A 25,538-nucleotide genomic window follows, 5' to 3' on the forward strand; every position below is an offset into this window, starting at 1 on the left:
AACAGGATGAACACACACAGAGGACTTTGCCCAAGGTGATCCAAACTCTCCTGTATGTGCTTCTGACCGGCTGCCAAACTCGCTGACGTCTCTCAGGCTTTTGTTAATACTATAGCCTATAACTGAGGATGTAAGATCATTCTGCCTGTTTGACTCTAAAGATGAGAAACATATTGCGTTTTTTCACATGCAACCCTCCAGTTTTCAAGAGGATGGCTTCTTTTAATTATGAAGTTTAAATTTCAGCTTCACTGATTTTACAGGGTTTTACAAAAGCAGCAGGACAAAACGACTCAGAGAAACGCTTCAGGGAGATAAAAACATGTACCACTGCAGTTCCAAGTTTTTTGATACAATAAACAAACAAAAAAAAAAACTAAAGACATGTTGAAAAGGGGGAGGGGAGGGGGGTTTGTTAAAAGAGGGGATGTTCAACATTAACAAGGACATGAAAAACAGTGCAGAGCAGCTTAACATGTGTGAATATCACCGTGTTCACAAACATCTGTGTTTATTAACTACAGCACACACACTGTTTGGTCACCAAATCAAGTGTGGATGATGATGCAGGAGAACAAAAGTCTGTTTCCAAAGAGAGTTTCAAACGGGGAATCATTCTCATCTAAACTCCCCAAAAATGTCTTTAAATCAATCTCCAGTCCCTCTATTCTTCTTCTACCTTCCTTTGGTCTACTTCCTTCTCGTTCCACTCCTCCTGTCTCTCGGTGAGTTAAGTGATGTAGATGCGGTGGAAGTCATTGGCTCCGAAGGCGCAGTTGCACTTGGGGCACTTCCTCTGTCGAGTGTCGTAGCGCATCTTCAGACACTCGTAGCAGAACACGTGGAAACACTTGGTGAGCACCGTCTCCTTGTCTCGTGTGTTGCAGCAGGGGCAGCGCAGCTTGGCCTGAGAGACACATAAAGACATACATGCTATACGAGCCAAATGCTGCATTTGCCAACAACGTCATTAAGCCTTTATACGCTACCAGTGCTCACACTTGAGGGTGTAGCTAGTGAGATTCTTCATATCCCCAAAGCACACACACACAGTAATATTTCTGTGGAGGTTTGAGCTCACTTTTTGGCCCCCCACTCATGAATGAAAAAGCCCACATTTCCAGCCAATTATGCAAACAACACAGTGTAGTATTTTGCATTATGACGTATTGCTGTTTTACTACACTGTTTAAGCTCTCCCAACAACACTACTGCAGATTGTGCCTTGAAGCTGCTGGCGTTTATTTAACGCTCTCGTCATAAACAGAGGAGGATTTAAAACATTAATTTCTCTGCCAGAAAAAAAAAATAGGTTGTCTTGTTTTTTTTCTCACCTTGTACTGGTTGATCTCCTCCTGCAGGATCTCATCAGCATCAGAGTACACTTCCACCTTCTTCTGTTTCTCCAACTTCCGTCGCAGCCGGGACAGGTCCTCCTACAGGGCGTCAGGAGCAGGACGGTTTGAAAACACCTTATTGATTCAATTTTATCAAATTTGATTGCACATATATTGTGACAATATTTGTAACAAATGTTTCATGTCATGTACGTCTTTGTAACCTGCTACTGGATGCTTTGAATTTCCCTCGGGATCAATAAAGTATCTATCTATCTATCTCTCTCTCTCTCTTTCCAATCAGAAAACCAGGTGTAATTGGGGTGGGTCTCAAGTCAAAGACCAAACACTGAAATGCAACATACCTGTGATCGTTTCAGGTTGCTGCTCTCCCTCTCCCGAGCAGTGCGGTTTTCTGCCACAGAGACCTGGATCTCCTTGAGCTTGGCCTGTGTGTGCTCCAGCTGCACCTTCAGGTCCTCTGCCAGCTGGGCGGCCTCCACAGCCTGCAGGAGGGAAGGAACCGGATACACTCAATAAAAAGAAATAACGTAATGATGAGATTCCTGAGTTGCAGTCTGATGGTGGTACAGTAAGCTCAGAGAAAAAAGTTAGCATTTTTAGGTCTTATTCTTTGTGCAAGTTGTGCAAGTATGTTAACAACAGCGCCATAGCTTGTGCATGTTTATTTACTGCAGCTTGTGTACGTTTCCCAGCTCTGACCACCATTTTCCACAGGATAGCATATGTTTTGTGATGGTCTTCACTGCTTACAGGCCACCTCTGTTTTCAGTTTAAGTGAGCGGTCCTTTGAGTTTGTTTCTGGTTTTGTTTTAATCCTTTTCTTATGGTTGTTCCTAGGTGAAAACAACACAGGATTTGAAAATATATTCAGTAATAATAAGCAAGGTAATGTCCCAAACACCACCCAGTGCACTCAGCCGCACATTTACACTGTCTAACAGGTACTTGAACAAAACAAGCAATTACCAGCAACATGCTCCACAGGGAGGCTCTTAACTACTCGCAGAGTAAGTCAGAGAATCAGGACAGACTGCAGGTTTAATTTGCTCACATTCAACCTCGTTAATGCAATGTTTTCTGGAAGCAGCTCCACAAATGTTGGATGTAATAACTTTTTACAAGCAGCTGAACACACCCAAACTGTTACGAGTACACATGCTATTATCAAGATCCACAATAAATGCTGCTCAGGGTTTCGCATGTAGGAACATCTGGCAGCAATCAAATCAATCCCGTCATTAGAAAATCTTAAGCGCAAGAAGAGCCGACATGATGATTGATGGCATCCCTGCTCTCACCTTTCTCTTGTTCAGTTCTAGTGCTTGTGTCCGGACAGCAAGTTCCTTTTCCAGAGCAGCGAGGGTGCTCTGAAGGACGCCCTCTTTTTCTTCTAGTCTCTGCACCACCAGTAGCTGGGCATCAACCTGCAGAGTGACAGAGGGAGTGACAGTTAATGCTGAAACCTAGCAGTGCTGCATTCGAGAACAAATGATGAGTTTACCTGTGTTTTAAATGTAAGAACTTGGTCCGCTAACTCTTCCTTCTCCTCTTTCAGAAGTTTGTAGATCTGGTTGGATTTGATCCGCTCACTCATCAGCTTGAAGTTGGCGTCGTCCTTCTCGCGTAGCTGCTGCAGCAGCCGGCTGTTCTGCTCCTGCATGTCCTCAAAGGCCTGGCCCGTCACATCCATCTCACTCAGCAGGGCTTCCTCCTCCTCGAGGGACACAGGTGTCAGGGATCAAAAACTTGAACAGACTTTGCTTCTGGAGTCCAGTTAAAAAAAAAAAAAAAAAAGGTGTGGCCAAACATCAGCAGCACAATGCTGCTTTTAAACAAATACTGCATTTCTTTCAGTCACAGAGTTTTTGTTTAGGGTGTGCAGAGCAGTTTGAGGTTAAGGTTAGTCGCCATGTTTTTCTCGAGGTAACAATCGGTCCTAAAAAAAATCAATACTTCATTGGGATGTAACGATTCACTCAACTCATGATACAATTCTCTCACAATTAATTTTATAAAATGAGACTGTAGGCAAATCATGATGGAAAATGATTCCTTTAGGGGCTGCAAACCCACTCATTGTGGTGTGAATTAAATGCTGCATCATGTTGGTTTTGCTGTTTGTGTAGTTCCCTGTCTTCTTTTAATATTTGCATACAGTTTTTATCTCGTCTGTTATCTTCTCACCTCTTTCATTTTCTGTCTTCTGAAGCCAAAATGCTTCCACACCTCCGATTTAAAAGACGGCGGTGCAACCTCAATTTCAATTCCTTTGAATCGATTTATCATGATTTTACGATTCATCTTTAAATCCCTAATACTTCAACAAACATACTTATTTCACTTTGATGGGTTCAAAAAGGAAGCTCATCCTAACTCTGTTACTTCTCGTTAGACATAAATAAAAAGAAAAAAAAGATAATTTTTCCAATTAATAGAGCAGAAGTTCACTTTGACTACTGTTTCAAAAGAAGCATCTTATCAGCATGTCTCAATAATTAAGCTCTAAATCTTTTATGTCTTTCAGTTTGAAGTGTTAACAGACGTCTGCTTTGATCACACGACGTGTTTCATTACATTTACGTAGTCTGTTTCCCGGGCTACAAACTCAACTGTACATTTGACAGTGCTGCATTTCCTTCATTTTGTTTCACACAGCTCACTTACAAGCCAACTAGGGCCTGTAAATAAAAGTTATATGAACTCACAAGGAGCTTAATTAGACGGTTCTAAATTCTGCCACAATGTTGCCCACGTTTATTTGAAGAAGCAAAGGACAGAGGAGAGAGAATGTATCACTCCTGCCCCGTTAAAACTTCTTACAACATAAGAAGAATAAAGGTGGAGGGTTAATCCGTCTCAGGCTAGACTGTTTCCCGTCTCTTAATCACGTTCTGTTAGACCTCCCGTGCATGTGGAGCTACATGCTTTCAGATCTCAACATCTGTCTCATGCCTGCTCATTAAAGTCTATGGAACAACAGTTTAAGCTACTTTAAGCACAGTCGTAACCATTTTACATTTTGATGTCACTTCCTGTATTTATTTAATGACGGTCGCAGCACTAATGTAAAGAGACCTGCACTTTTTAAGAAGGTCTGAGTAAAAGAGGTCACTTGAGACGCGTTGTAATGCCAGGTGTGAAATTACATACTTATATAGCCCCTCGTGATTAGACCGCCCAGGTTGCATGTTAATGCCAGGTGTAAACATAGCGCTTTATTTGCTTTGCCGCAGAGTTCATAGGAAACACGGGAAACCAAACTGAAGGAAAAAAAAAAGAGTCCTAAATTTACAAAGATCAGAAAATATAATGAATATTATCTGATAAGCCTTTAAGGCCAATCATATTCTGTGTAGCACTAAAATCAGCTGAAAGAATTAAAGTGTGACGGAGGTACATTAGGTAATGTGGGTGTATCCACTATCTACACAACTCAAGTTTGAACCTGTCTTAACCGACATTTGACCCCTGGCAGGAAAAGCTTGGACTTTTTTCCATCTTGTGACAGTCTGCCTTATTTTGTTAACTTTCTAATGAAATTCATCAGAAGAGAATCCTTTACAAGACAGCAAAGACAAGGAAGTGAGCTCCAATCTGACATGTGTGTTTTACATACTTAGAATTTATCAGGGGTGGCTCACCCAGAAAGAGATTTGCCACACCCAAAAGATTTCTTTATAATTTTTTGTTTTAATGTATCTCTGACATGCTAGCATGTTTTCAGCTAGTGCTGAAACATGTTCAGTATACCAGAGTTAAGAAACAGTTCAAGGACGTGATGAGAGGAGAAGGTATTAACTGAAAAGTTACATTGTATTAAAGAAGAGACCTGAACTGAAGAAGAAATACACAAATAAATACGATGAAAAGGTAAAGACAAAAAATGCAGAAATGAATAAGGCATGATTAAATTTAAATGCCAGTTTTCAATTCCTCTTTTCTTTTCTAAGATTAGGAGAACTTCAGTCTCAGGCAGATGTGATACTCATTTCACCACTTTAGTTATCAATACATCTGGCTTGTTTATATTTATATACGGTGCAGTCCACAGAGCAGCATTATTATGAGGTTGATTATGTATGTCTCATTACGTGCCAGCCCGGTGTTCTGAACTATAAAAATTGGTCAAGGCATTTGTTTATTTTGTTTTTTGACCATTGTGTGTATTATGCGTATGTGTAAAGGCTGAATTTAAAAAAAAATTTGGGTAAAGGATGAAGATTTCTTTCTGAAGTTTTTAGATTGGTGAAATATAAAAAAAAAAAAAATAAAAAAAAAAAAACTGTTTTCCTGTTAAAGTATAAGTAAAGTGGAATACAGATGCTCAGCCTCCTGCTCGAGTTGCCTCTCTTCTCTCATGCTCCACAATGATCCATTAAAATAGAAACACATTTAGGGCTTTCATACTTGCAGAAATCTCCTGCCAGACCCCTAGTATTTTCTTTTAACGTTTGTTTACGTCACACCTTACCTCAGACGACCGCCCCCGTCAGACAGGGATACTCTCCCGCTGTGAGGAGCACAGCCAGGTCGGGAGAATCTCCTGAAATTATCTAGCCATTTTCAGGAGTGCACGTGAAAACAGCTATGAATTACCTGCTTAGTGGCAGCAAGTTTCTTTTGCAGATGCTCGATGGTCTCCTCTGCCACTCGGATCTTCCTGAGGGCGTCTTCATCAGCAAGCTTCTTGCTCTCCTTCCTCTCCCTCTCCTCCAGCTCTCGCACGCGCATCCTCAACTCATCCACCTGAACAGTGTGAGAGAGGGTTTCAGGACTTTTTAAAATCATTCTCATTTGTTTAAATACGATGTTTAATATTAATGGAGAGGAAAAAGTTGGGGTTTTTTTAAACAGGCAAAGTAGAACAGTAAAAAAAAAAAAAAAAAGAGGAGAAAAAGAAAGAACCAACCTCTGCTTTAGATTTGCGTTCAGCTGCCATGAGCTGCACTTTGTCCCTCTGCTCCTTGGGAGCCGACTTGTACATGTCCAACAACAGCTTCATCTCTTTCTGGGACTCCTGGGCTTTCCTGAGGTGTAAGGAAGACAATAAGATTATTTTACAAGAACAGTGAACAGTGATGACGATGGCTAGCAACAGAGATTTTGACCTCCAAATATCACTTCTCGCTGTGTGAGATTGACCCTGAGAGAGCAGAGACACAGTTCTCCTCATGTGAGAGCTGATCTTTGACAGACAAGGTGTGATAATGGCCAATCATTGTGTGTTTTTATCAATGATAGCAGCTAGAGTAGAAGGGAGGATTACTTGAGTTCTACTCTGAGCATCTTCAGTGTGTCCGAGTCCTTCCTCTTCAGCTCATCATTTCGTAGCCTCTCTCTCTCGCGCTCTCTCTCTCGTTCTCGCTCAGCCTCTCTCTCCCTCTCTCTGTCCCGGGCCCGCTGCCTCTCCAGTTCCTTCCTCCTCTCCTCCTCCTCCTCCGGGTCCTCGTCCTCCTCTTTCTTCACATCCATGCTGTCACTTGTTGTCTCCTCGAGTATGAGGACCCCAGTGTCGCCACTCTGACAACGCAACTGTCGATAAACAACAACAAGTCTTTAGCCCCTAAACTTTATACTGGTAAATAAATAGACATTTGTTAATAAATGAATTAAACCTTTATTGCCCCAAGGGGAGTTTGCCTTGCACTGAGAGCATAAAAACACAATACAAGGGACAACAACCGTTTAAACCATATGGAGGACAGAACATAAAAACAAAACCATTTGAAAAAATAAAAAATTAAAATACATAACTAAAGCATCACATGATTACATGAGGCATACCAACAGCAAGTTCAATAAAGAGCAGAGTGCAAAGTTCATACTGTATGATCAGAGTGTATTAAGCAGCTGAATGCTGCATGGAGGAAATGTCTCAACCTTGTCCCAAGAATTAGTGAAGAAAACATTTCTCAACCATTTCTCCATGAATCACGTCATCTACCTTATTGATCTCCATCTGGGTTTCCCGCAACTTCCTCTTATAGCGCTGCACATCGCCCTTCAACTGTAAGTTGTGGTTCTGCAGGCTGCTGATGAGGTGTCTCATCTCCCTGTTGATTGGTCCTGAGAGAGCACAGTCACAGAGCACAGTCAACGTGTGCTTTGGTTTTGAGTCACTGAACAATCTCTGGTGCTGTAACGGATGAGCTCGACTGCGTGGTTCATAGCATGACATCATAATCCAAACGATATAGGATGCACTGTTACCATAACAACAATATTTATGTTAACAAATGATAACAAAAATGTTGTCCTACTGTACAGTGTGGGACGTCATATCAGCTTTAGATAAATCTTAAAATGCTGACGTATACTCAATTATTTGACCTAATATCTGAACTTTGCAATTAGCGTAGGAGTACTCGAAATCTGTCACTTTTTTAAGGTCTCGGTCTCGTCTTGGAATCGAAAGCATTTTTACTCGGTCTCAGTACTTGGTACCTGTCTCAGTCTCTGATTTAGCGGACTCTGGATTTTAAATCTAGACCAATCAAGACCATAACTGAAAGGCTTCATTCTCACGTCCTTACTGAAACACTAAGTGCAATACATAAAAAAGAATCCAGCTTTAAATCCAGGTGCTGATTTACTAATACAGTTTACACTAACGCACCACACTCTGTCATGTTTTCCCACGCCTCCTCAAAGACTTGTTGATAGATGTGGTGAGTTTCAAACTTACCCGCTTGCTCGTTAGCTGCCAGGTTCTGCTCAAACTCGATACGGAGCATCTCATATTCTTTGCGCACCTGAGCAAGTGTATCCTCCAGCTGGATGACCTCAGTGCGCAGCTTCTTCTGAAGTGACAGCTCATCACTCTGAACAGTTGAAAACAGGAGGACAGTTTTAAATATATCACTAAGCAAATGTAATAATATTCAGGTCAACGTCTTTTTTTTCCAAAAAGTAAAATCAAATACTTTGCATGCCAACACATGACTAAAGTCAAGACGCAGTGACGAAAGTATCAGGGATTATCCAAAATCCAACTTTCATTTATGGATTTTACCTCCATGTGCTCAATCTGTCGCAGGTGGGCGTTCTTTGCAGTCAGCAGAAGGGCCCGGGCCTCATCCAGCTGCGTTTTAACCCCAAGTGACTCGTTGTACAACAGGGAGAACTGGGACTGCAGACATTTGTATTCTTGAGTCTCCTTCACAACCTCTTCTGGAATATTCCGCAGGTCAATCTGAAAGTGCCATTAAAAGGGTAATAATTTAAAGTCTGTTACTCCTCCATGTGGACACAAGCTATAATGCCATGTCTAAAAGAGTATGACATGGGTTCTTGATAAGGGTAACACCCACTTCTAATGCAAACGTCGTCACTTTACCTTGAGCTTCTCACTCTCTCTCACAGCTTCCTGGAGCTCCCCCTGTAGTTTCTCCAACTCTGCCATTCGGCTATTGGCCATCTCCTGATTGTGCTCCAACTCTGCATTGAGACTCTCAAACTGAAAAAAGGAAATGTATTTTTTAGATAGAAGGACCACATCTTGCATAAAAACATTTATTACACTGTCATATGCAAAGATTTAAACATTTATATGGACATGAATGCTCACCTTCTGGATGTTAAGTGTAATCTGGCCTCCAGGTAGTCCACCTGAGCTTCCGGTGCAGCTGTACCCAGATTTAAGCTGCAGATTAAGGAAAGAGATTAAAAAATAACAAACAAATACTACATAGTACCAACACATGGCACGCATCAACAGAGGGTCATCAATAACAACATCTGGCTTGATACGGATTAATGCATAAAAGCCTTATCATTGTCGACTCATGTGTAAGAGAGAAATAACAGCACGAGCCAACGCCTAACAGATAAAAAGCACACAAACCCAACACAGTTTCATACAAAACACACCTGCTCCATGGCTTCTGCCAGATGTTTGTTGAGCTTTTGTTCCCTGTTGCTGAGTTTCTCCATGTCCCACTGCAGGTCCTCCACAGTCGTCTCCATCTCAGACACTTTGGTCTCGGAGCTGGTCACCTTGTCCACTAACTCGTTGTACTGCAATAAGGTCAAATACATGACAAAATATCTGTCATTGAGAGCAAGTATATGCAAATGTTTTTAAATATTTTTGAAACCTTTTCATTCACAGACTTTTTCTAACTCACCCTCTCTTACAAAAATGCACAAATATTGCTCACATGCACACAGCAATACAAACAGTGCCAAGAACATCATACCTCCATGGACGTTTTGTGGTGTCTGCCCTGCAGGAGAGTGGCCAGATCTCGTAGACGACAATTCTCCTCCAGCAGAGTTTGGTTCTCACTGATCATTTCAGACTGGCTTTCACTCTCACAGGCTGCCAATAAAAAAGGAATTCCAAATGTAAAAAATAAATCAAATCAAAGGACCCTGTTCACATATATGCTCATCAACAACTCCATAATTATATATGCAAACCAATAAGAAACAGTAAATAATGTAGGATAGAAAATGTGCTGCATGTATTCCTTTTGTCCCTATCTGTGAGTCAAAGCGCTTATCTTAAATTAATGTGTCCGTAAAGAGCATGTGTCCACAGTTACCTGCAGCTTGGATCTGCTTGCACATGTTGTCGATGTGGCTGTGTAGTCTGTCAAAGACACAGACCAAGCAGGCCACAGCTCCCTTGCTGAACTGCATGCGGTCCTGGAGGTGCAGGGTCAGTTCCTCTTCGCTGCTGTGCTCCAAGGTAGTGAGAAAACCCTTGGCATTCTCACTTAGGGGAGGCGGGGGCGGGGAGGCATCTAAACAAGGATGGTAAAAAAACATCACATATGATGAAAGTAGTTCATCTCAATCTTCAGCCTGAAAAATTAAAACTGTGTATGAACTCATTGAAACTGGCTAGATATGTTTGAGGTGTAACAGCCATTAAATCACAGTTTAGGCTTGCAGAGAACATGCATGTTGCAATTTATTGATGAGGCATATTTATACACAGCGAGACAAGCTATGTTTAGAAAAGTCTGAAATTCAACAAGGACAGCATTGATCTTCACCGTGTTTTTTGTCACTTAAGCCTGGCTCACACTTTGAGATTTTTCCCCAATTGTATAAAAGTCGGGGTGGCATGTCAGCTCACACTGTATGACTGAATCGTTTACGACGCCCGGCCAGACCTTGAGATTGATGTGCTCACACTGTACAACCCGATTGTCGGGCACGGCCGGAGAGCTCACACTGTACGAGTGAAATCGGGACGGAGCGTTGACAATTGTTAATAAAGTTTCATTTGAAAAAATCAAAGGACGACGGTTGATGAAAGAGAAGGAAGTGGAACTTGTTGTAGGATATAGAAAAGTTGATACAATCGTAGATATATGGATACAAGTTTTAGAAAAGTGCTGCACTGATGATCTGTACTGAAAACTCAACAACAACAAAAAAGAAAAAAAAGCGGGGTTATGCCGCTGGTCACCATGACTACAGTCCCCCCTTGTCTTTCCTGATTATATTGTCGTCACACACAACTTCTGCCGGACCCTTTCATGACATAAATGTCAAGATTTTAAATTCTAAATATCAAACATGTTTGAAATCAATCGGGGCGTCCCCGACGATCACCGGTCAGATCAGGGACGTTAAGATTGGATCTTTGTACCGCTCACACTACAAGATAATCTGAACAGAATATCGGGTCCGAGCAGCCTGGAGTCGGGAGAGGCCCTGAGATTGTCGGGAAGGAAGAATCGGAGCTGAAATCGGCCCGATTATCCTGCAGTGTGAGCCAGGCTTTAAAGGGAGCTGTTTCAGTCAAGGACTAGAGAAAAGAAGAATAACACAGCCTACTCACTGCTTATTTGGATGTCACTTAAGTGTCTTTAGATCACATCATTCTGTGTGCAATGTGAAGCTATGAGTTAAACTGAAGAGCGCTAACATTAGCCTGCTAACACAACAATGCAGGACACAGGCAATTGCAGCTCGAGCAAAGGACAATTTTGTCCGCCGCTTGGTCTTAATGACGCTTAATTATGGTGCATTCTAACTCCTTTGTGCGAGTGGAGAGGGGTTGGAGGTGTGCTGCTGGAGGAGAGTGGAGGCTTCAGAATAGCGGAGATCTCTGCAAACAGCAGTTTGTTATGTTTAGTGCTGGTGCCCAGGGTAATATCTACTGGATCAAAAAGTTGCACATTCGTCCTTTAACAATGTTATATTAAGAGTTACAAGCCTCAAAATTGCATAATCTAAATTCAAATAATATAAAGATAAACTCAGACTTAAAAAATGTGTGGTAAGAATATTGCAGTACAGAGTCCAGGCAGTCAGCTTCCCAAAGAACAGTTTGGTCTTGGATAACATTGCTTACCTTTTGTTGAGTCCTGTGGTGGTTCTGTGGGCATCATCACATTTTCAGACCCTGTAGGCAGAGGGGGCTGCTGCTCCTCCTGACACTCATCCTGACGTTCCTCCTGCTGCTCTGCTTGGTCCCCCTCACTCTGAGCCTCTGGGAGGGATGTTGGAGGCACCACAGAACTTGGCGAGGCCAGAGTAACACCATCTACTTCCATTGGCGAGGGGTCAAGTGGAGGGACAGAGGGTGGGGCGGGGGTGGATGGCATTGGAGTTTCTGGCTCGATACGTTTACGTAGAACATGCAGATTTTCTTCCAACTGCAAATAAAAACACAAAGATGTGAGTAAAGGTGAATCCTCTGGAAAAAAAACAATGCTGCAGCTCATGGGGATCGTAAAAAACTCAACTAGAAATGTTAAAAAGGAGATTAACAAGGATCAGTGTAATTCAAGCGTCTGAGAACAGTTAACTGGCAATGTGTGCACAAATGAATGAAAAACATATTTCTGTGGAGAACTAAGAGAACACAGACAGCTTGATAAAGTGTTGCATTTCTAGTTGTCGAAGGCCTACAGTAGTTGCTTTTATTAAACAGACATCTGAATTCTTATACTCACATAATACAATTTGAATTCAATTTCAAATTGCTCATAATAGGGTCGGTTTGGTCAAGATATAATCACATTTTCAGAATTACCTGTGACCAGTAGCGGTTGACAATCAGCAGGGTTGTGTCATCGGTAGCTTGTCTCTTCTCCAACTTCTCAATTTTCTCTCGTAACTCATCCTCCATCGCCTGCCTCTGCTCCAGGCGCTCACACAGCTTCTTGTTCTTGAACTGGAGGACCTTCATGTCCATTTCCTCCTGCACAAAACATACACCAGAAGAAGGAACATGCAGGTTTTTAACATGCATAATCGGGATGAACTAGATGCATCAGCCCTTGTATAATAAAACACACACAGTTTAGAGTTAATAGAAAATGACTGACCGTAGAGGAGACTCCAGCTATCCGGATTGGCTCAATGAGGGTGGTGGTGGTCTTCTCCTCTTTCTTGCTTTTCTTCTCAGGTGGGCCAGGGGGGCTATCCCCTCCCGAGGGACGTTTCCCTCCCCCAGCACCCGACATCTTTCCTTCCCCTAAAATAATTCAAACATGACATGTAATGTTTGCCTTTGAGTTAAAAAACGGGTTTGTTTGCAAATGAATAACGCGTTCGTTTGATGACAGCTAGCAACGGTATCTTAGCATCACATGAGAAGAGGCTTTGAATACAACGTGTCTAAAATACTGCTCCTCTGGAGTTCAAATAAAAATATTATGTTTCAGTACAGTTATGCTGACTCTTATTCACATAAGGCATTTCTGCTAAAATTAAAGACATTAGCAAACTTGCTAACACATGCTATGCTAATGCTAACGTTTAATCTCCGAGACCTGTTCCGCTAAACGGCAGTCTTTGTCCACAGTATGAATCACTGGTAGCAGAGACTTTCATTACGAAACGATTAAGAAGTGCACAAGAAAATATGTACATATCATAGTCATGGAAAAAAATCTATAAACCATATTTTGACACAAATGCAACAAACCTTCACAAGCGACTGAAAATGTAACTCAGGGCATCGGAGAAGTTACAGGAAATGACGTCACTGCACTTCCGCAGAATGGAATTGAGAAATAATAAAGAAAGCACAAGCTTAGCTTTAATTTAGCGGTACTTTTTAGTTTGAGGTGTCATAACCTGCACTTTACTCGTATTGCGCTAAAACAACACATATATTAAACTATATATTTTTTTAATCTGCAGTTTTTACTCCAGCCTCATGGGGGCAGTAATACGCTACAGTAACAGTCCACAAGCTGTTTCCAGGAATGTGAGCAGAATGTAAACAGATCTCCGGTGCTTGCTAACGGCTGTTAACATAGTTGTTTACTATCTCTAAGTACTGTCGCCACAGTTATGGCTTCACGATAGAAACTTTTAACTAAGATGGCACATATTGACTGATTCCTTATTCGCCGTCTTCCTCTTCTCTCTTCTTGATTGCACACATGGTGAGTAGCTCCCTTTACGGTCAGTGAACCTGCTGCTGCAGCAAGGCCAAATAAAAGACACAGCTAAGTTAGCTGTCATGATGGAACATGGTCGATTTTGTCAATTTCAACTTAAAGGTTGAAGATATTTAGGAAGCAAATACATTTCTAAAATGATCTGCTAATTTATGTCGCAGTAGGCAAAACACAACACTTCCTCATATATGTTGGCAAGTAGTTCCTGTTACAGAACATGCTGTATAAAAGTTCGACTGAACATATTTAGTTTTTTTATAGATTTAACTGCTATCATAATGACTAAGGACATCGTTGTTGGAGATGAGCTGCCAGACTGGGTGGGGGCAAAGGAGTTCTACCAGAAATATGACCCCAAGGAGGTGATTGGCAGGTGAGTCCTGCAGCAAGGAATCTCCTCTTTTTACTGTGATGACAAAATAAACATGCTGTATTCTTAATGTACTGCTGTCTCAGGGGTGTGAGCAGTGTGGTGCGCAGGTGTGTGCACAGACACACAGGTCAGGAGCTGGCAGTAAAGATAATTGAAATCACAGCGGAGAAGATGACTGCTCAGCAGCTGGAGGAGGTGAAGACCTCTACGCTTAAAGAGATTCAAGTGCTCAACATGGTGAAGGGACACTCCTCAATCAGTATGTTGGAATTCTGCTCTTTTAGACCGCAAGACAATTAACCTTTATGCTCGTGGAGATTCAAAAGTGCTAAAACTGTTTCATGTCTTGTTGATTCCTCCCTTGTAGTTACTCTTATTGATTCCTATGAGTCCACAACATTCATATTTTTGGTGTTTGACTTGTGAGTATTGAAACAAAAATACAATGATCTTAATTGTGCCTGCATAAAATGTAAATGCCATTATTAATTATAATATTGGAGGTTATCAATGTCTTTTTTTCCTTTGCTACCAGGATGAGGCGTGGAGAGCTGTTTGACTACCTCACAGAAAAAGTTACGTTGAGTGAGAAGGAAACAAGGTGAGCGACAGCATCCCCATCCCATCAGCTTGTCTACATTTTCAGCATTTTGAGTATGGGTAACACATTACTAACTCGTTTTAAAACAGCTGTGTAATAAATGAATGCATTTTGTGAAAACGCTCTCCAGGAGCATGGTTCGAGCGCTGCTGGAGGCTGTGCAGTACCTCCACTCACTCAACATCATCCATCGGGATTTAAAGCCTGAGAATATTCTCCTGGACGATCATGGACACCTCAAACTGTCTGACTTTGGTTTCTCAGTGCAGTTAGAACCTGGAGAGAAACTTAGAGGTACTGTTGTTCAAAATCAAACCTCTGACTGGTGCTGAATGTTAATGATATGTTGATGTATGTTAGTTATTAGAAGAGAGTATGGAAACAATCTGTTTTCTATTTTGTTGAAAAACAGAGCTTTGTGGCACACCCGGTTATTTGGCCCCTGAGATACTTAAGTGTTCAATGGATGATGTGCACCCCGGCTACAGTAAAGAGGTCGATCTGTGAGTGCTCCTCTCTACAACATTTACCTGATGTAACGTTTCCAATGTATCAGTACGTAATTACAAATCATTTTCCTTATAGTATTTCTAATTGTTGCTCATGTTTTCATGCACGTTTTAAAAAAGCTGGGCCTGCGGTGTGATCCTTTTCACCTTATTGGCCGGCTCACCGCCATTCTGGCATCGTAAACAGATGCTGATGCTGAGGAAGATCATGGAGGGCCGCTATCAGTTCAGCTCCCCAGAGTGGGACGACCGCTCTGACACTGTAAAAGATCTGGTATGACAGATTCACCTTAGAGGTTCATTTTAACTCATTTATTGACATGTTATTAAACACATTACAAAGTCAGTTTTAACAGCTGTTCTCTGCTGCTCAGATATCCAGGCTGCTGGTGGTGGAACCAGCTGTCCGTCTCACCGCAGAGCAAGCCTTAGCACATCCATTCTTCAGACAGTACCAGAAGGAGGATGTGCGGCTCTTCAGTCCAAGAAAGACTTTCAGGGTGAGTAACAATGTTAACTTTTTTGTGGGAGCTAATTTAAATGCACTCTGTGAGTAGTTACACACACTAAGATTTTTTTTCTTTTTTCTCATAGTCCATTACACAGCTCCTACATTACACCTTTTGTACATTTTGTGTTTTTTGTTTTTATTTTTTATATTTAACATTTTTAAATTCTATTTTATATATTGTAATATCTTCTTATACTGTATTATTTAAGTTGTTGCTCGTTCTGCTTTATTTCCTTGTTCCTTGTATGTGTAGATGTACTTGGCAATAAACCCTGATTCTGATTCTGATTCTGAAAATGAAATGAAAGGCTATTCAACAATATATGAAGCAATTATTATTCTGAATATTCTCCTCTTTGTTGATGTCCTCTCTCCTCAGGTGTTGATCGTGAGTGTTCTGGCCTGTATCAGGATGTATAGTAAGTACCGCAGGGCTCGGCCACTCACTCGGGAGGTGTTGGCCAGAGACCCGTACTCCCTTCGCGGCGTCCGCAAACTCATCGACGGGTGTGCCTTCCGGATCTACGGGCACTGGGTGAAGAAAGGGGAGCAGCAGAACCGAGCCGCTCTCTTCCAGAACACAGCTAAGATCGTGCTGCTGGGCCTGGAGGACTTTGAGACATAGAAGGTCCACCTCTTTCCCTATAACCTTGATTTATTTTATTTAAACATCAGCATGTGCAGTCATGTAAGTGTTTGTCTTGTAACATTACTGTGTTTAATTTAAGGAGAGGACTTCAGGGATTGAGACGTCTGAATGCCTTAATGTGCACGGTGGTTTAGTTTACATTAAGCATGCACAACTTAACCTCCTTATCTGCTCTTTGATCCAAGTTTGTGACTGTTAAAAGTCTTGTCAGGTCACCGTGTTTGCTGCAGAGAACATATTGCACAATCATTTGATAAAACGCATAACATACATGTACTTTTTGTATATTTAGGATTTTCATTTTGATGGTCAGTTGGATGTTATTCTGTCTCTGATCACTGTGTGGTTCAAGTGCACTGTGAGTCATATTTAACACACACTTTTGTTGTAACAAGGTGATTTAAAGATATTCCACTACAAACTAGCACTGCAGGATTTGTGTGAAACGATCAAGTACAGTCTTTTCTGAGAGATTTTTGGAAGAGAATCCTGTACCTGTCATGCATGCAGACATTCCTCTATAGAGAAAATCTACCTACATTAACTGTGAAGTCCATTGGTGAATATATTTCCTATTAAAACTAACCAACACCATTCCCTACTCTGTCTATGTTTTAGTTAAAGAAGTTGCACTTTCCTGAAAGTGCCTAATTGTAGAAAAGCAGATGTATGTACTTATGGTGTTGAAAAAGATATATAAACAATAAATCCAACATTTGCATTTGAATCGTCTTGCTCTGTTTGAGTACTTATTTGAAGTGTTATTATTTGTTGCCCTTGTTTTTGGGCTCTGGAGAATCACTGTTGTGCTGATGCGTGATTCCTTTCACGTGCAGTTCAAGTTGTCCTGACACAATCATCATCTGCTCTTTGATCTCTTTCTCTATCAGTGCCTTCAGCTCCCATTTTGAACCTGGAATTGAGAAAATAAAGCCGTAACAATCACCATTGGAGGTGAATTTGACTTGAGTAATGTATTCCCTCACTCCTTTTTAAATATGTGATCTTACCCAGTGTGGTGTCCTTTGGTTCTGCAGTGGTTGTTTCCTGCGTATCTGAGGAGCTGTCTGTCTTTGGTTCAACTTCTGCCTCTGCACATTTTCAACATCAGATGGAAGAAAAGTAGTAATATTGTAATCTAAATGCCAAGATTATACATTTATTTTTTTCAACATCAAATTGAAGAAGGTCGTTAAAGTTTTACACTGCAAGGATTTTGAAAGATGTTTTTCTAACAAATTTTTTTTAAAAAAATTCAGTAAATTTGACATTACTCTTATTGTGTTCCGTTGCATGGGGAAAAAAGAATAGTGGATTTTTCCATGCCATCAAACTTTATGATACCCTGTAATCTTAACCTGGAAAAGAAGAATCCTCCACAGTAGGTTCATCGTGGTTTGGGCTCACAGAGTAAGTCAAAGACAAATCAAGTTTTACCTTTGAAAAGAAATTCACAGAGTTCTTCATTACTCTCTCTATGTATTATTCACAGGCATAAATTAAAAGTAAAACAAATGCTAGCAGAAATTGCTTGAACAATTAGAGCAAAGTTTCTTTTTAAACATACCTGTGGTGTAAAGATATATTTATAGAGTTTGTAGTACTTCACGTAGCTTTCATAGAAGTACTTCAAGATAGAGCTCCCCTCCTCAGGGCTGAAGAGGTTGATACTATAAGGAGGTCGCTGAAGTGGGAAAATACACAGAAACATGACTTATATGTGATGTATGCATAATAAATGATGTGAGGAAAAAACAAACTATTTGTTTAACAGACCCTGACTGAGTGACAGAGAAGTAGCTCCTTGCAGTATTTGAAGCTCTGGTCTATGTTGTTGAGCGGAGTCTCTGCAAGAAAACAGCACAAACAGTTTAGCAAAAAAATTGATGAACAATTAGATAAGTTGTTTGGGAAAAAAACTGTTATATTTGTCCAGCAACAGAAGGTGGGACCTCTAACTACATGATGGTGATGATAATGTGACTTTACTTACCTATGTTAGCCTCATGAACAGACTTCATGATGGACAAGAGAGCAGAGGTTTGTTCTTTGTTGAACCTGCTCTCTCTGCAGAAAAACACAGTGTGGACATACAACTCGAGCAGAACTCCTCTTTTTGGTTCAGGTAGGTCAACTCCAAGCACACTGCATAAAGTACTAACACAGAAGAGGGTAGGAGAGTCATATATAAGCTCTGTGTGTGATTCTGTTTAAGAAGAGATATTTATATATAATGTGGTCATTAAAAAGGTGCAGAAACCTCTCCAGTTCAGGAAGAGAGTGCATCTTATCTATCTGCTCCATGTCATGGTAACTTACATCTGTCCTGAAACCACCCAGAAAATATATTCAAGGCTAGATATCATACTTAGTCAAGACATAGAAAAGTGGCAAGCATCAAAATGGAAATGACCTCTCTCACCATAGCATCACTTTAGCTTTCAGGGCCCGAGGTACCTACAGAAAAACAATGTTTGTTTTACAACTAAGGTAACATGTTTAAATGCTAGGCTAAGAGGTAGAAAGTGTTATGTAGCCTATATTTTTAGTAGGCCTATGATAAAGTTAATACATAATACTTTATATGGGCTACGTAAAAAAATACGTAATATTTACTGTCTATGGTAAAAACACAACTTGGTTTTGTGAATCGTACCAAATTTGTAACCTACCTTCACTCGCGTATCCATTTCTATGAATTGAGCAAACAGCAGAAGTTCACAGCTGAAAACCAAGTGTTTATGTATTTCATTTAACCTGTCGAAATCATGTCGTTAAAAAGACGATAGTTATGATTTATCTTTCAAGCTTTGAAAAGTGTTATGCCAAACCTTACATTGACCAAAACTGACTTCGGTTTGGCTTCCTCACTTGTATCATAGCAACAGGTTCAGCGCATTGTACACTATGATTGTACATCATTCTGTGTAGCATTTATAGAGCCTACAATACAAAATAATCAATAAACTAATGTATGCTCATCATGTAGGATAACTCAGCAACACACACATTTCATTTGAATATCTGAACTCTTCATTTGAACACCTATAAGCACTGAAAAACAAAAACACACCATCCTAAAATACACTAAGGCCTAACTTACAAGGAGGCAAGCTCTGCTATGCAGACGTATTGATAACAGTTACATGAATGATTACATTTATGTGATCAAAGACCCAGAGATATCAGCTAGGCTATTTTGAATTTGTCCATCATTAGCCTATGCACTGGAAGGGTAGCGGTATCCATGGCAACGAGATAAACCGGGATGAGCGGCCCATCGATACGAGCGTTTGTTTTTGTTTTTATTTTCTTTAGGAACACTTATTGCTAATTTTAAAGTCACACTTTTGTGTGCTAATTTTAAAGGCGTACATTTTTGTAAAAATCTTCCTGCCCGAAGATTTATGGCAACTTCTGGTGACCGTGGCGACTTCGCCTTCTCACGTCTTGGTAAGTGATGCAGACGACTTGGTGAATGTAGTGACAGGAGCATGGCATCACTTTCCTCTTTCTATTGTCTCACGTTTCAACTGTAACAAATGAGGCCGTAGCATCTCCATAAAGCAGTCAAGGAAAGCTGGCCTTACCCTCGAGACTACTTGTCTGCACTGGCTGAGCTGTGCGGCGCAGTTTAAGAACATTATCCCCTTTTAATCCACTTTGCCTTCTGCTGCATGCAGGTGGACAGACTGTCAGATGGAGCAGGGTGCCACAATCACACACCCGCTAACATGCTAACTGCGCTTTTATTTCTCAAACAGAACCATTTCTTGCATCTAAGTTTGACTGGATTTCACCAGTGGTTTTAAATATATTCAGTTTTCTACTTATTCATTTGAATTGGTCAGAGAGTCATTTTCCAGACATGGAGGAGCCTGATATACGACAACAGAAGCTGGACAACCAGGTAAATAAACAAGGATTTTGAGTATTGGATGTTATTTGCACAAGAAATAGACTAGAATAGAATATTGGATATTTTTGTAACTGCTCTTATAATTATCAAGCATTTCAAATTCTATTAGATCAAGCAGACCGAGGTTTAAAGCTGTTATTCTATTAGGACAATAGATGATCAAAGTATCGTAGTGAAGTAGTAAAGAAGTGGAGTAAAGTAGTGAAGAATAGTATGAAACTTCTTTTTCTTTAATTAGGTCACAAGTGTTTAAAACTGAGCCTTCTTGAGCCTAATAAGGTCAATGTGTGTCAGAACCACCTGCTGTTAGGAAGTCAGTCTGCTTTCTGCTGAAGTAGCCTATATGAATACCTTCTACTTATAACCAGAAGGATAAGATCTAAGTGCTAATAGTGGCTTTTGCAATCTTAAGGCCCACATCATGTGTGTCATGTTTTTTGCTGTAAAACATATAATCTGTTTGCGGTATGGAGAGGACTCAAACTGTATAAACATGAGCTTAAACATAATAGCTTAAATGAATACTTTCCAAATTAACATTAAATAACCTAATCTCCCTTTTATGTTATATAACTGTATACCATATTGGTGAGTTTTTTCAAATATAATATAGGCCTACAGTATGAATAAAACAATCACTATATCATCATATTTTGTGAAATTCCCCTCTTACACTTCTGCACAGCCGGTTACCTATGACCTAAGAGTGGAAATATTACATATTGAACATGTAAAAAAAGTGACTTTTTTTCTTGCTTGAGCTTAAGTTTGCTGGATACAGAATTAGAGTATTGATGTGCTTTGTCATTATTGCTACAGTTAATGATGAGTTCTGATACATAATTCATCCACAGCGCACCCTTCTGATGAAAAAGCAACAGAAGAAGAGGGCTGATTCTCAGATGGTGGTAGCAAATCGAGATGCTCGACAAAAGAACAGGAAACAAAAAGCTGCCCGCTCTGATGAAACCCCCCTGCTCATCAGCCAATCCCTGAGCAACACTTCCCTGACCGGTGAGTGTGAGAGTGATTCATTATCCTATCCCCTCTGTGTCTTACAATATGTCTTTTCTAAGTCCTTAAATATTTTTTCCTTGTAGATCAAGTTGAACATGCCCATGATAACCCATTGGATGAGATCACGCTGGGCGAATGCGACATCACAGCGAGCCCACCAGTAGATGGGCTGCCTTCAGAAAAGCTTGTCTCTCCAAAGAAAATGAATTTGGAGGTAGAAGAGCCGGAGGTGAAGAGTGGGGTGGAGAATGATGCTCAAACACAGGGGACAAAAACAAAGACGAAAGAAGTGAAAAAAGAAAAGGCCAAACGTAAGTCAAAGTATTGTAAAGCTGTCTGTTTTTTAATTACTTTTTGTGCGTATGAAAATGGCAAGATTACATTTACCCTTAAAGTCCCTATAGATCTCAGTCTCAGCATGTGTTTCTGCATAATGTGTGTTGTCTTAAACTGATCACATTGAATGAAGTGATTCATCGGGAATTCAATTCTTTTTTCAGAGATCGAACAGATTGAGGAAAAAGAGACCGATAAACACTGCAAGGAGAAAAAAGAGAAAAAAACAAAGAAAAAAGAAAAAGTGAAGGAACCTGACGACCAACAGAAGACGAGCAAGACGACAAAACAAGAGCGAAAAAGTACAACCATGATCAATGTTTATCTTTAACATGCATCCACTTCACATTCATTTGAATTTGTACACGTAATAATAAATGTTCTTCTTTTTTCAGAGAAGCACTTAAATGAGTCTTCAAACCAGGAGACAGAGGCAGAGGTGGAGGCATCAAGCAGTTCAAAGGAGAACAAACAGGACGGAAGTGACGATGAAGAGGAACAAGGGTCCCGGAAGCTAGTCCCTCAATCGCCTAAGAGGAAGAAACAACTTAACACAAGTAAGGGGAAATCAGTGTATCATCAGCAGCACTGTGAAGCTACTGTAAAGCTGCTGTGAAGAAGAATAATGTTTGCTTGTGTCTTTTTTTTTTCCCAGCCCGGTGCCAAATAAGTGATGAGAGCAAAGACGAAGATTTAGAGGGAAAGGAGAAGAAGGAAAAGAAAGCAAACAAATCAGAGAAAAATGCACAGAGTCTAGCGTCTCTTAACTCCAACTACAGAGAGAATTCATCCTCAGGGAGTGAATCTTATGAAAGGGTGAGACGTTGAAAAAAATAATGCAAGCTGTTTAGTTTATTGTACAAAAAAAGAATGAATTTGTCACAGAGATGACAGAATTTGTTGAAGTGCTTCTCACTCTTTCTTATTAAAGTCAACATCTCCAATGTCAGTGGAAGATCTGGAGAAGTTTGCTTTGCGCCCGGCCCCCAGAGACGTGACAATCCAGTGCAGGGTCACCAGGGACCGGAGGGGCATGGAGAAGGGCATTTACCCTACCTATTACCTGCACATGGAGAAGGAGGACGGCAAGAGGGTTGGTACTTTTACAAAACATCATTCATCTTTGTGTAACATGGATTTTTAGCTCTGAAGAAATGACCCTATTTTCTTTACCTTTCATATTTCTTACAAAATTCTCTTCATTCTCCTTCTAATATCTGAACCAACTTTTTTTTTTTTGCGCCATCAAGGTGTTTCTAATGGCGGGCAGAAAAAGAAAAAAGTGCAAAACGTCCAACTATCTCATCTCCACTGATGCAACAGATCTGTCCAGAGACACAAACTGCTACATAGGAAAACTGAGGTACAACTCTCTCTTATGTCTTACCAGTAAAATAACAATAAATCACTTCTTTTTAATGAAGACCATGTTGGTGCTTCTTTTAAAAAAAAATACAAAGCTTCTCTTTGAGGCAAATTCTCTGATGTCTCATTATTAAAACCCCTTAGGTCATGTTTTATAAAACATTATCGTCACACTAAACAGGTGACATTATGACTCATGATAGCAGGGAACAAACTGTTGTAGTGTAAAAACACTAACAGAGGCTTTGTTCCATGTGAGTGCCTCAGTAAGCCGTACTAATTAGGCAGCATGCTTAATACCAACACCAGTTGGCACTAAAACAAGGGAATTGGAATGAAGCCATCATTAATAGTATTAACGTCACCTCACAGTTGCAGTTAGTCACATACCTTCCCTTAAATCAGCAGACTACGGAGAAAAACTAGAGATGCTCTATATGTTCGCCCCTCTGGTTGTTAACTCTTGTTAACTCCATAATTGGATTAATTTAAATATCCAGGCCCCATTTTTACTTTACTCCCAGATGTACACAAAGCTGCATTGTACATGCACAGTGAAATATTTCCATATTACATTTGTTCTCCAGGATTATTTATAATACTACACCTATATGTTTGATGATGCAGAGAATTATGGGAAATGAGAATTTATTGCAAGTACAGGGAGAAGAAATAATGAAGGGTTCACTATAATGGCTCTAAATCAGTGGTTTTTAACTGGTGGGTCAGAACCCAAAAGTGTCCCAGAGCCTTTTTTCAATGGGTTTTGATTTTGTGCCTGAGTAAAAAATGTGTCATAAAGTCTATGAAGCTATGTCTTCTAACGTCTGAGGTCCAAACGGCACCATTCAAATATCATTGGTTCAATATGATCAGAAGTTTGGGTTGCAAATTCTCATTAAGGACTTGGTGGTGGGTCTTGAGGCAAAACCAGTCAAAAAGATGCTCTTAATAAACATGGACAAACATGTTTAATCCCTCAACAACCCCTTCATGTGTCATCATTTTATATGGACGTGAATGCACCCAAACACTGTTGCTGTTGTCTTCTCTCACCTTGATCTGAAATAGCTGCTCTCCGATCATGTATCTGATAAGACTCTTTTGTTTCAGGTCCAATGTTCTGGGTACAAAGTTCACAGTCTATGATGGAGGTGAAAACCCTGAGAAAAAACCTTTCGTCAAAGAGTGTGAAACAGTGCGGCAAGAACTGGCAGCAATTTGCTATGTAAGTTCAGACGTCATGAACCTCTCATTTACACATCAATAATCAATAAAGAAAGTCCTTGTAGCCTCCATTTTCAATTTTTTTGTTGAAACCAGAATGGTAGATATACATGGCTATTTCAATAGGTAGTAGCCATGCACTAAAATCAGTTTTATTGTCAAATGTGTCATTTAAATGGAGCCATACTTTACTAAATTAACATCATGCTCAGTTGATAAAGACTGATTGAGATTGAACATTTAAAAAGTCTTAAAATAAATCTTAACTGAGGTAACATACCAGCTGAGAAGTGGGTGAAGTTTCTTCTTATTTGGTTAAAATCTTCTTTTGCAGCCAGTGCAGTGGCCCCCTGCTGGTCATGAGAAGTAATGCAGGTTCAAGGCATTTCACATTGTCTTCACTTTTCAAACCAAGAGCCATGGTCCACTTGTCTTACATCGGTGCTGCACTTGTATAACACTGTATATAAAGAGACAAACCCTGTGCAATTTTTTTTTTGTGCTGCAGGAGACAAATGTGCTGGGCTTTAAAGGTCCAAGAAAAATGACTGTGATCATCCCCGGTATGTTGGAGAACGATGAAAGAGTGTCCATTCATCCAAAAAATGTACGTCTGCAACAAAAGCCTTCAATTAAAAATAAATGTTTTTGATGTAGATTTGGTGTGAAATAGATCAGAGGACCTGACTTCTCTCCTGACTCTATTGAAGGAACTTGAGACTCTATTGGTCCGCCATGCCAACAACAACACGGAGAAACTGGTCACACTGGTGAACAAATCCCGAGCTGGAACGAACAGACCCAGTCGTATGTGCTTAACTTCCATGGACGTGTCACCCAGGCCTCCGTCAAAAACTTCCAGATCATCCACCCTGACAACGGTACAATGTAACTGCTTTACTGGGGCGGAGGTAGCTCAGTCTGTAGGGACTTGGGTTGGGAATCGGAGGGTCGCTGGCTCAAGCCCCAGCACAGACCAAGTCCAGAAATTGGTCTGGTAGCTGGAGAGGTGCCAGTCCACTTCCTGAGCACTGCCGAGGTGCCCTTGAGCAAGGCACCTAACCCCAAAACTGCTCTGTAGTGCTCGCTGTGGGCAGCCCCCTCACTCTGAAACCTCTCCATTAATGCATGTCCATAGGATCCTGTCTGTGTATTTTGGCCTATGTTTGTGTAGCATGTTCATTAAACAGGAATAAAAAACTGAATTTCCCCTTTTTAAAAATAATTTTAATAAAGGATAAATTATTATTATTATTATTTCTGTTTTACCAGTAGAAAAAAGTCTGCTTTGTATTC

General features: G+C 40.5%; 4 protein-coding genes across 5 annotated transcripts; 2 read left to right on the forward strand and 2 right to left on the reverse strand.

Annotated features, from left to right (window-relative positions):
• Positions 1 to 173: 173 nt before the first annotated feature.
• Positions 174 to 13,389, reverse strand: rnf40 (ring finger protein 40). Of its 2 annotated transcripts, none has more exons than XM_065949585.1 (20): positions 13,255 to 13,389; positions 12,653 to 12,801; positions 12,358 to 12,525; positions 11,674 to 11,977; positions 9,908 to 10,108; positions 9,560 to 9,681; positions 9,231 to 9,377; positions 8,929 to 9,003; positions 8,698 to 8,817; positions 8,374 to 8,553; positions 8,047 to 8,182; positions 7,306 to 7,427; positions 6,628 to 6,893; positions 6,271 to 6,388; positions 5,958 to 6,107; positions 2,863 to 3,072; positions 2,660 to 2,785; positions 1,703 to 1,843; positions 1,335 to 1,436; positions 174 to 907 (listed from the first exon to the last, which is right to left on the reverse strand). In XM_065949585.1, the coding sequence occupies exons 2-20, from the start codon at positions 12,788 to 12,790 to the stop codon at positions 731 to 733; spliced, it is 3,003 nt and encodes a 1,000-aa protein (XP_065805657.1). In that variant the 5' UTR covers positions 12,791 to 12,801; positions 13,255 to 13,389; the 3' UTR covers positions 174 to 730. The 2 variants fall into 2 exon arrangements, with proteins under 2 accessions (XP_065805657.1, XP_065805656.1); XM_065949584.1 differs by having other exon boundaries at positions 2,863 to 3,075.
• Positions 13,390 to 13,504: 115 nt separating this feature from the next.
• On the forward strand, positions 13,505 to 17,105 carry phkg2 (phosphorylase kinase, gamma 2 (testis)). The gene is made up of 10 exons (XM_020637595.3): positions 13,505 to 13,720; positions 13,997 to 14,108; positions 14,192 to 14,367; positions 14,476 to 14,530; positions 14,644 to 14,709; positions 14,840 to 15,003; positions 15,122 to 15,212; positions 15,339 to 15,492; positions 15,593 to 15,718; positions 16,109 to 17,105. Exons 2-10 carry the CDS (start codon positions 14,014 to 14,016, stop codon positions 16,352 to 16,354), a joined length of 1,173 nt encoding a protein of 390 aa, XP_020493251.1. The 5' UTR covers positions 13,505 to 13,720; positions 13,997 to 14,013; the 3' UTR covers positions 16,355 to 17,105.
• On the reverse strand, positions 16,930 to 19,260 carry cfap119 (cilia and flagella associated protein 119). The gene is made up of 9 exons (XM_020637596.3): positions 19,051 to 19,260; positions 18,801 to 18,835; positions 18,639 to 18,704; positions 18,372 to 18,535; positions 18,155 to 18,225; positions 17,946 to 18,062; positions 17,737 to 17,815; positions 17,389 to 17,469; positions 16,930 to 17,291 (listed from the first exon to the last, which is right to left on the reverse strand). The coding sequence occupies exons 1-9, from the start codon at positions 19,066 to 19,068 to the stop codon at positions 17,143 to 17,145; spliced, it is 780 nt and encodes a 259-aa protein (XP_020493252.2). The 5' UTR covers positions 19,069 to 19,260; the 3' UTR covers positions 16,930 to 17,142.
• Positions 19,261 to 19,827: 567 nt separating this feature from the next.
• Positions 19,828 to 25,220, forward strand: si:dkey-220f10.4 (tubby protein homolog). The gene is given in 12 exon segments (XM_065949715.1): positions 19,828 to 20,288; positions 21,152 to 21,311; positions 21,398 to 21,625; positions 21,815 to 21,952; positions 22,046 to 22,207; positions 22,306 to 22,466; positions 22,582 to 22,743; positions 22,901 to 23,013; positions 24,129 to 24,243; positions 24,751 to 24,849; positions 24,953 to 25,019; positions 25,022 to 25,220. Coding segments are annotated over 12 exon segments (1,560 nt in total). The 5' UTR covers positions 19,828 to 20,246; the 3' UTR covers positions 25,135 to 25,220.
• Positions 25,221 to 25,538: the final 318 nt, after the last annotated feature.

This window comes from Labrus bergylta, chromosome 21 (assembly GCF_963930695.1).
Source record: "Labrus bergylta chromosome 21, fLabBer1.1, whole genome shotgun sequence".
In the NCBI taxonomy this organism is placed as follows: domain Eukaryota; kingdom Metazoa; phylum Chordata; class Actinopteri; order Labriformes; family Labridae; genus Labrus; species Labrus bergylta.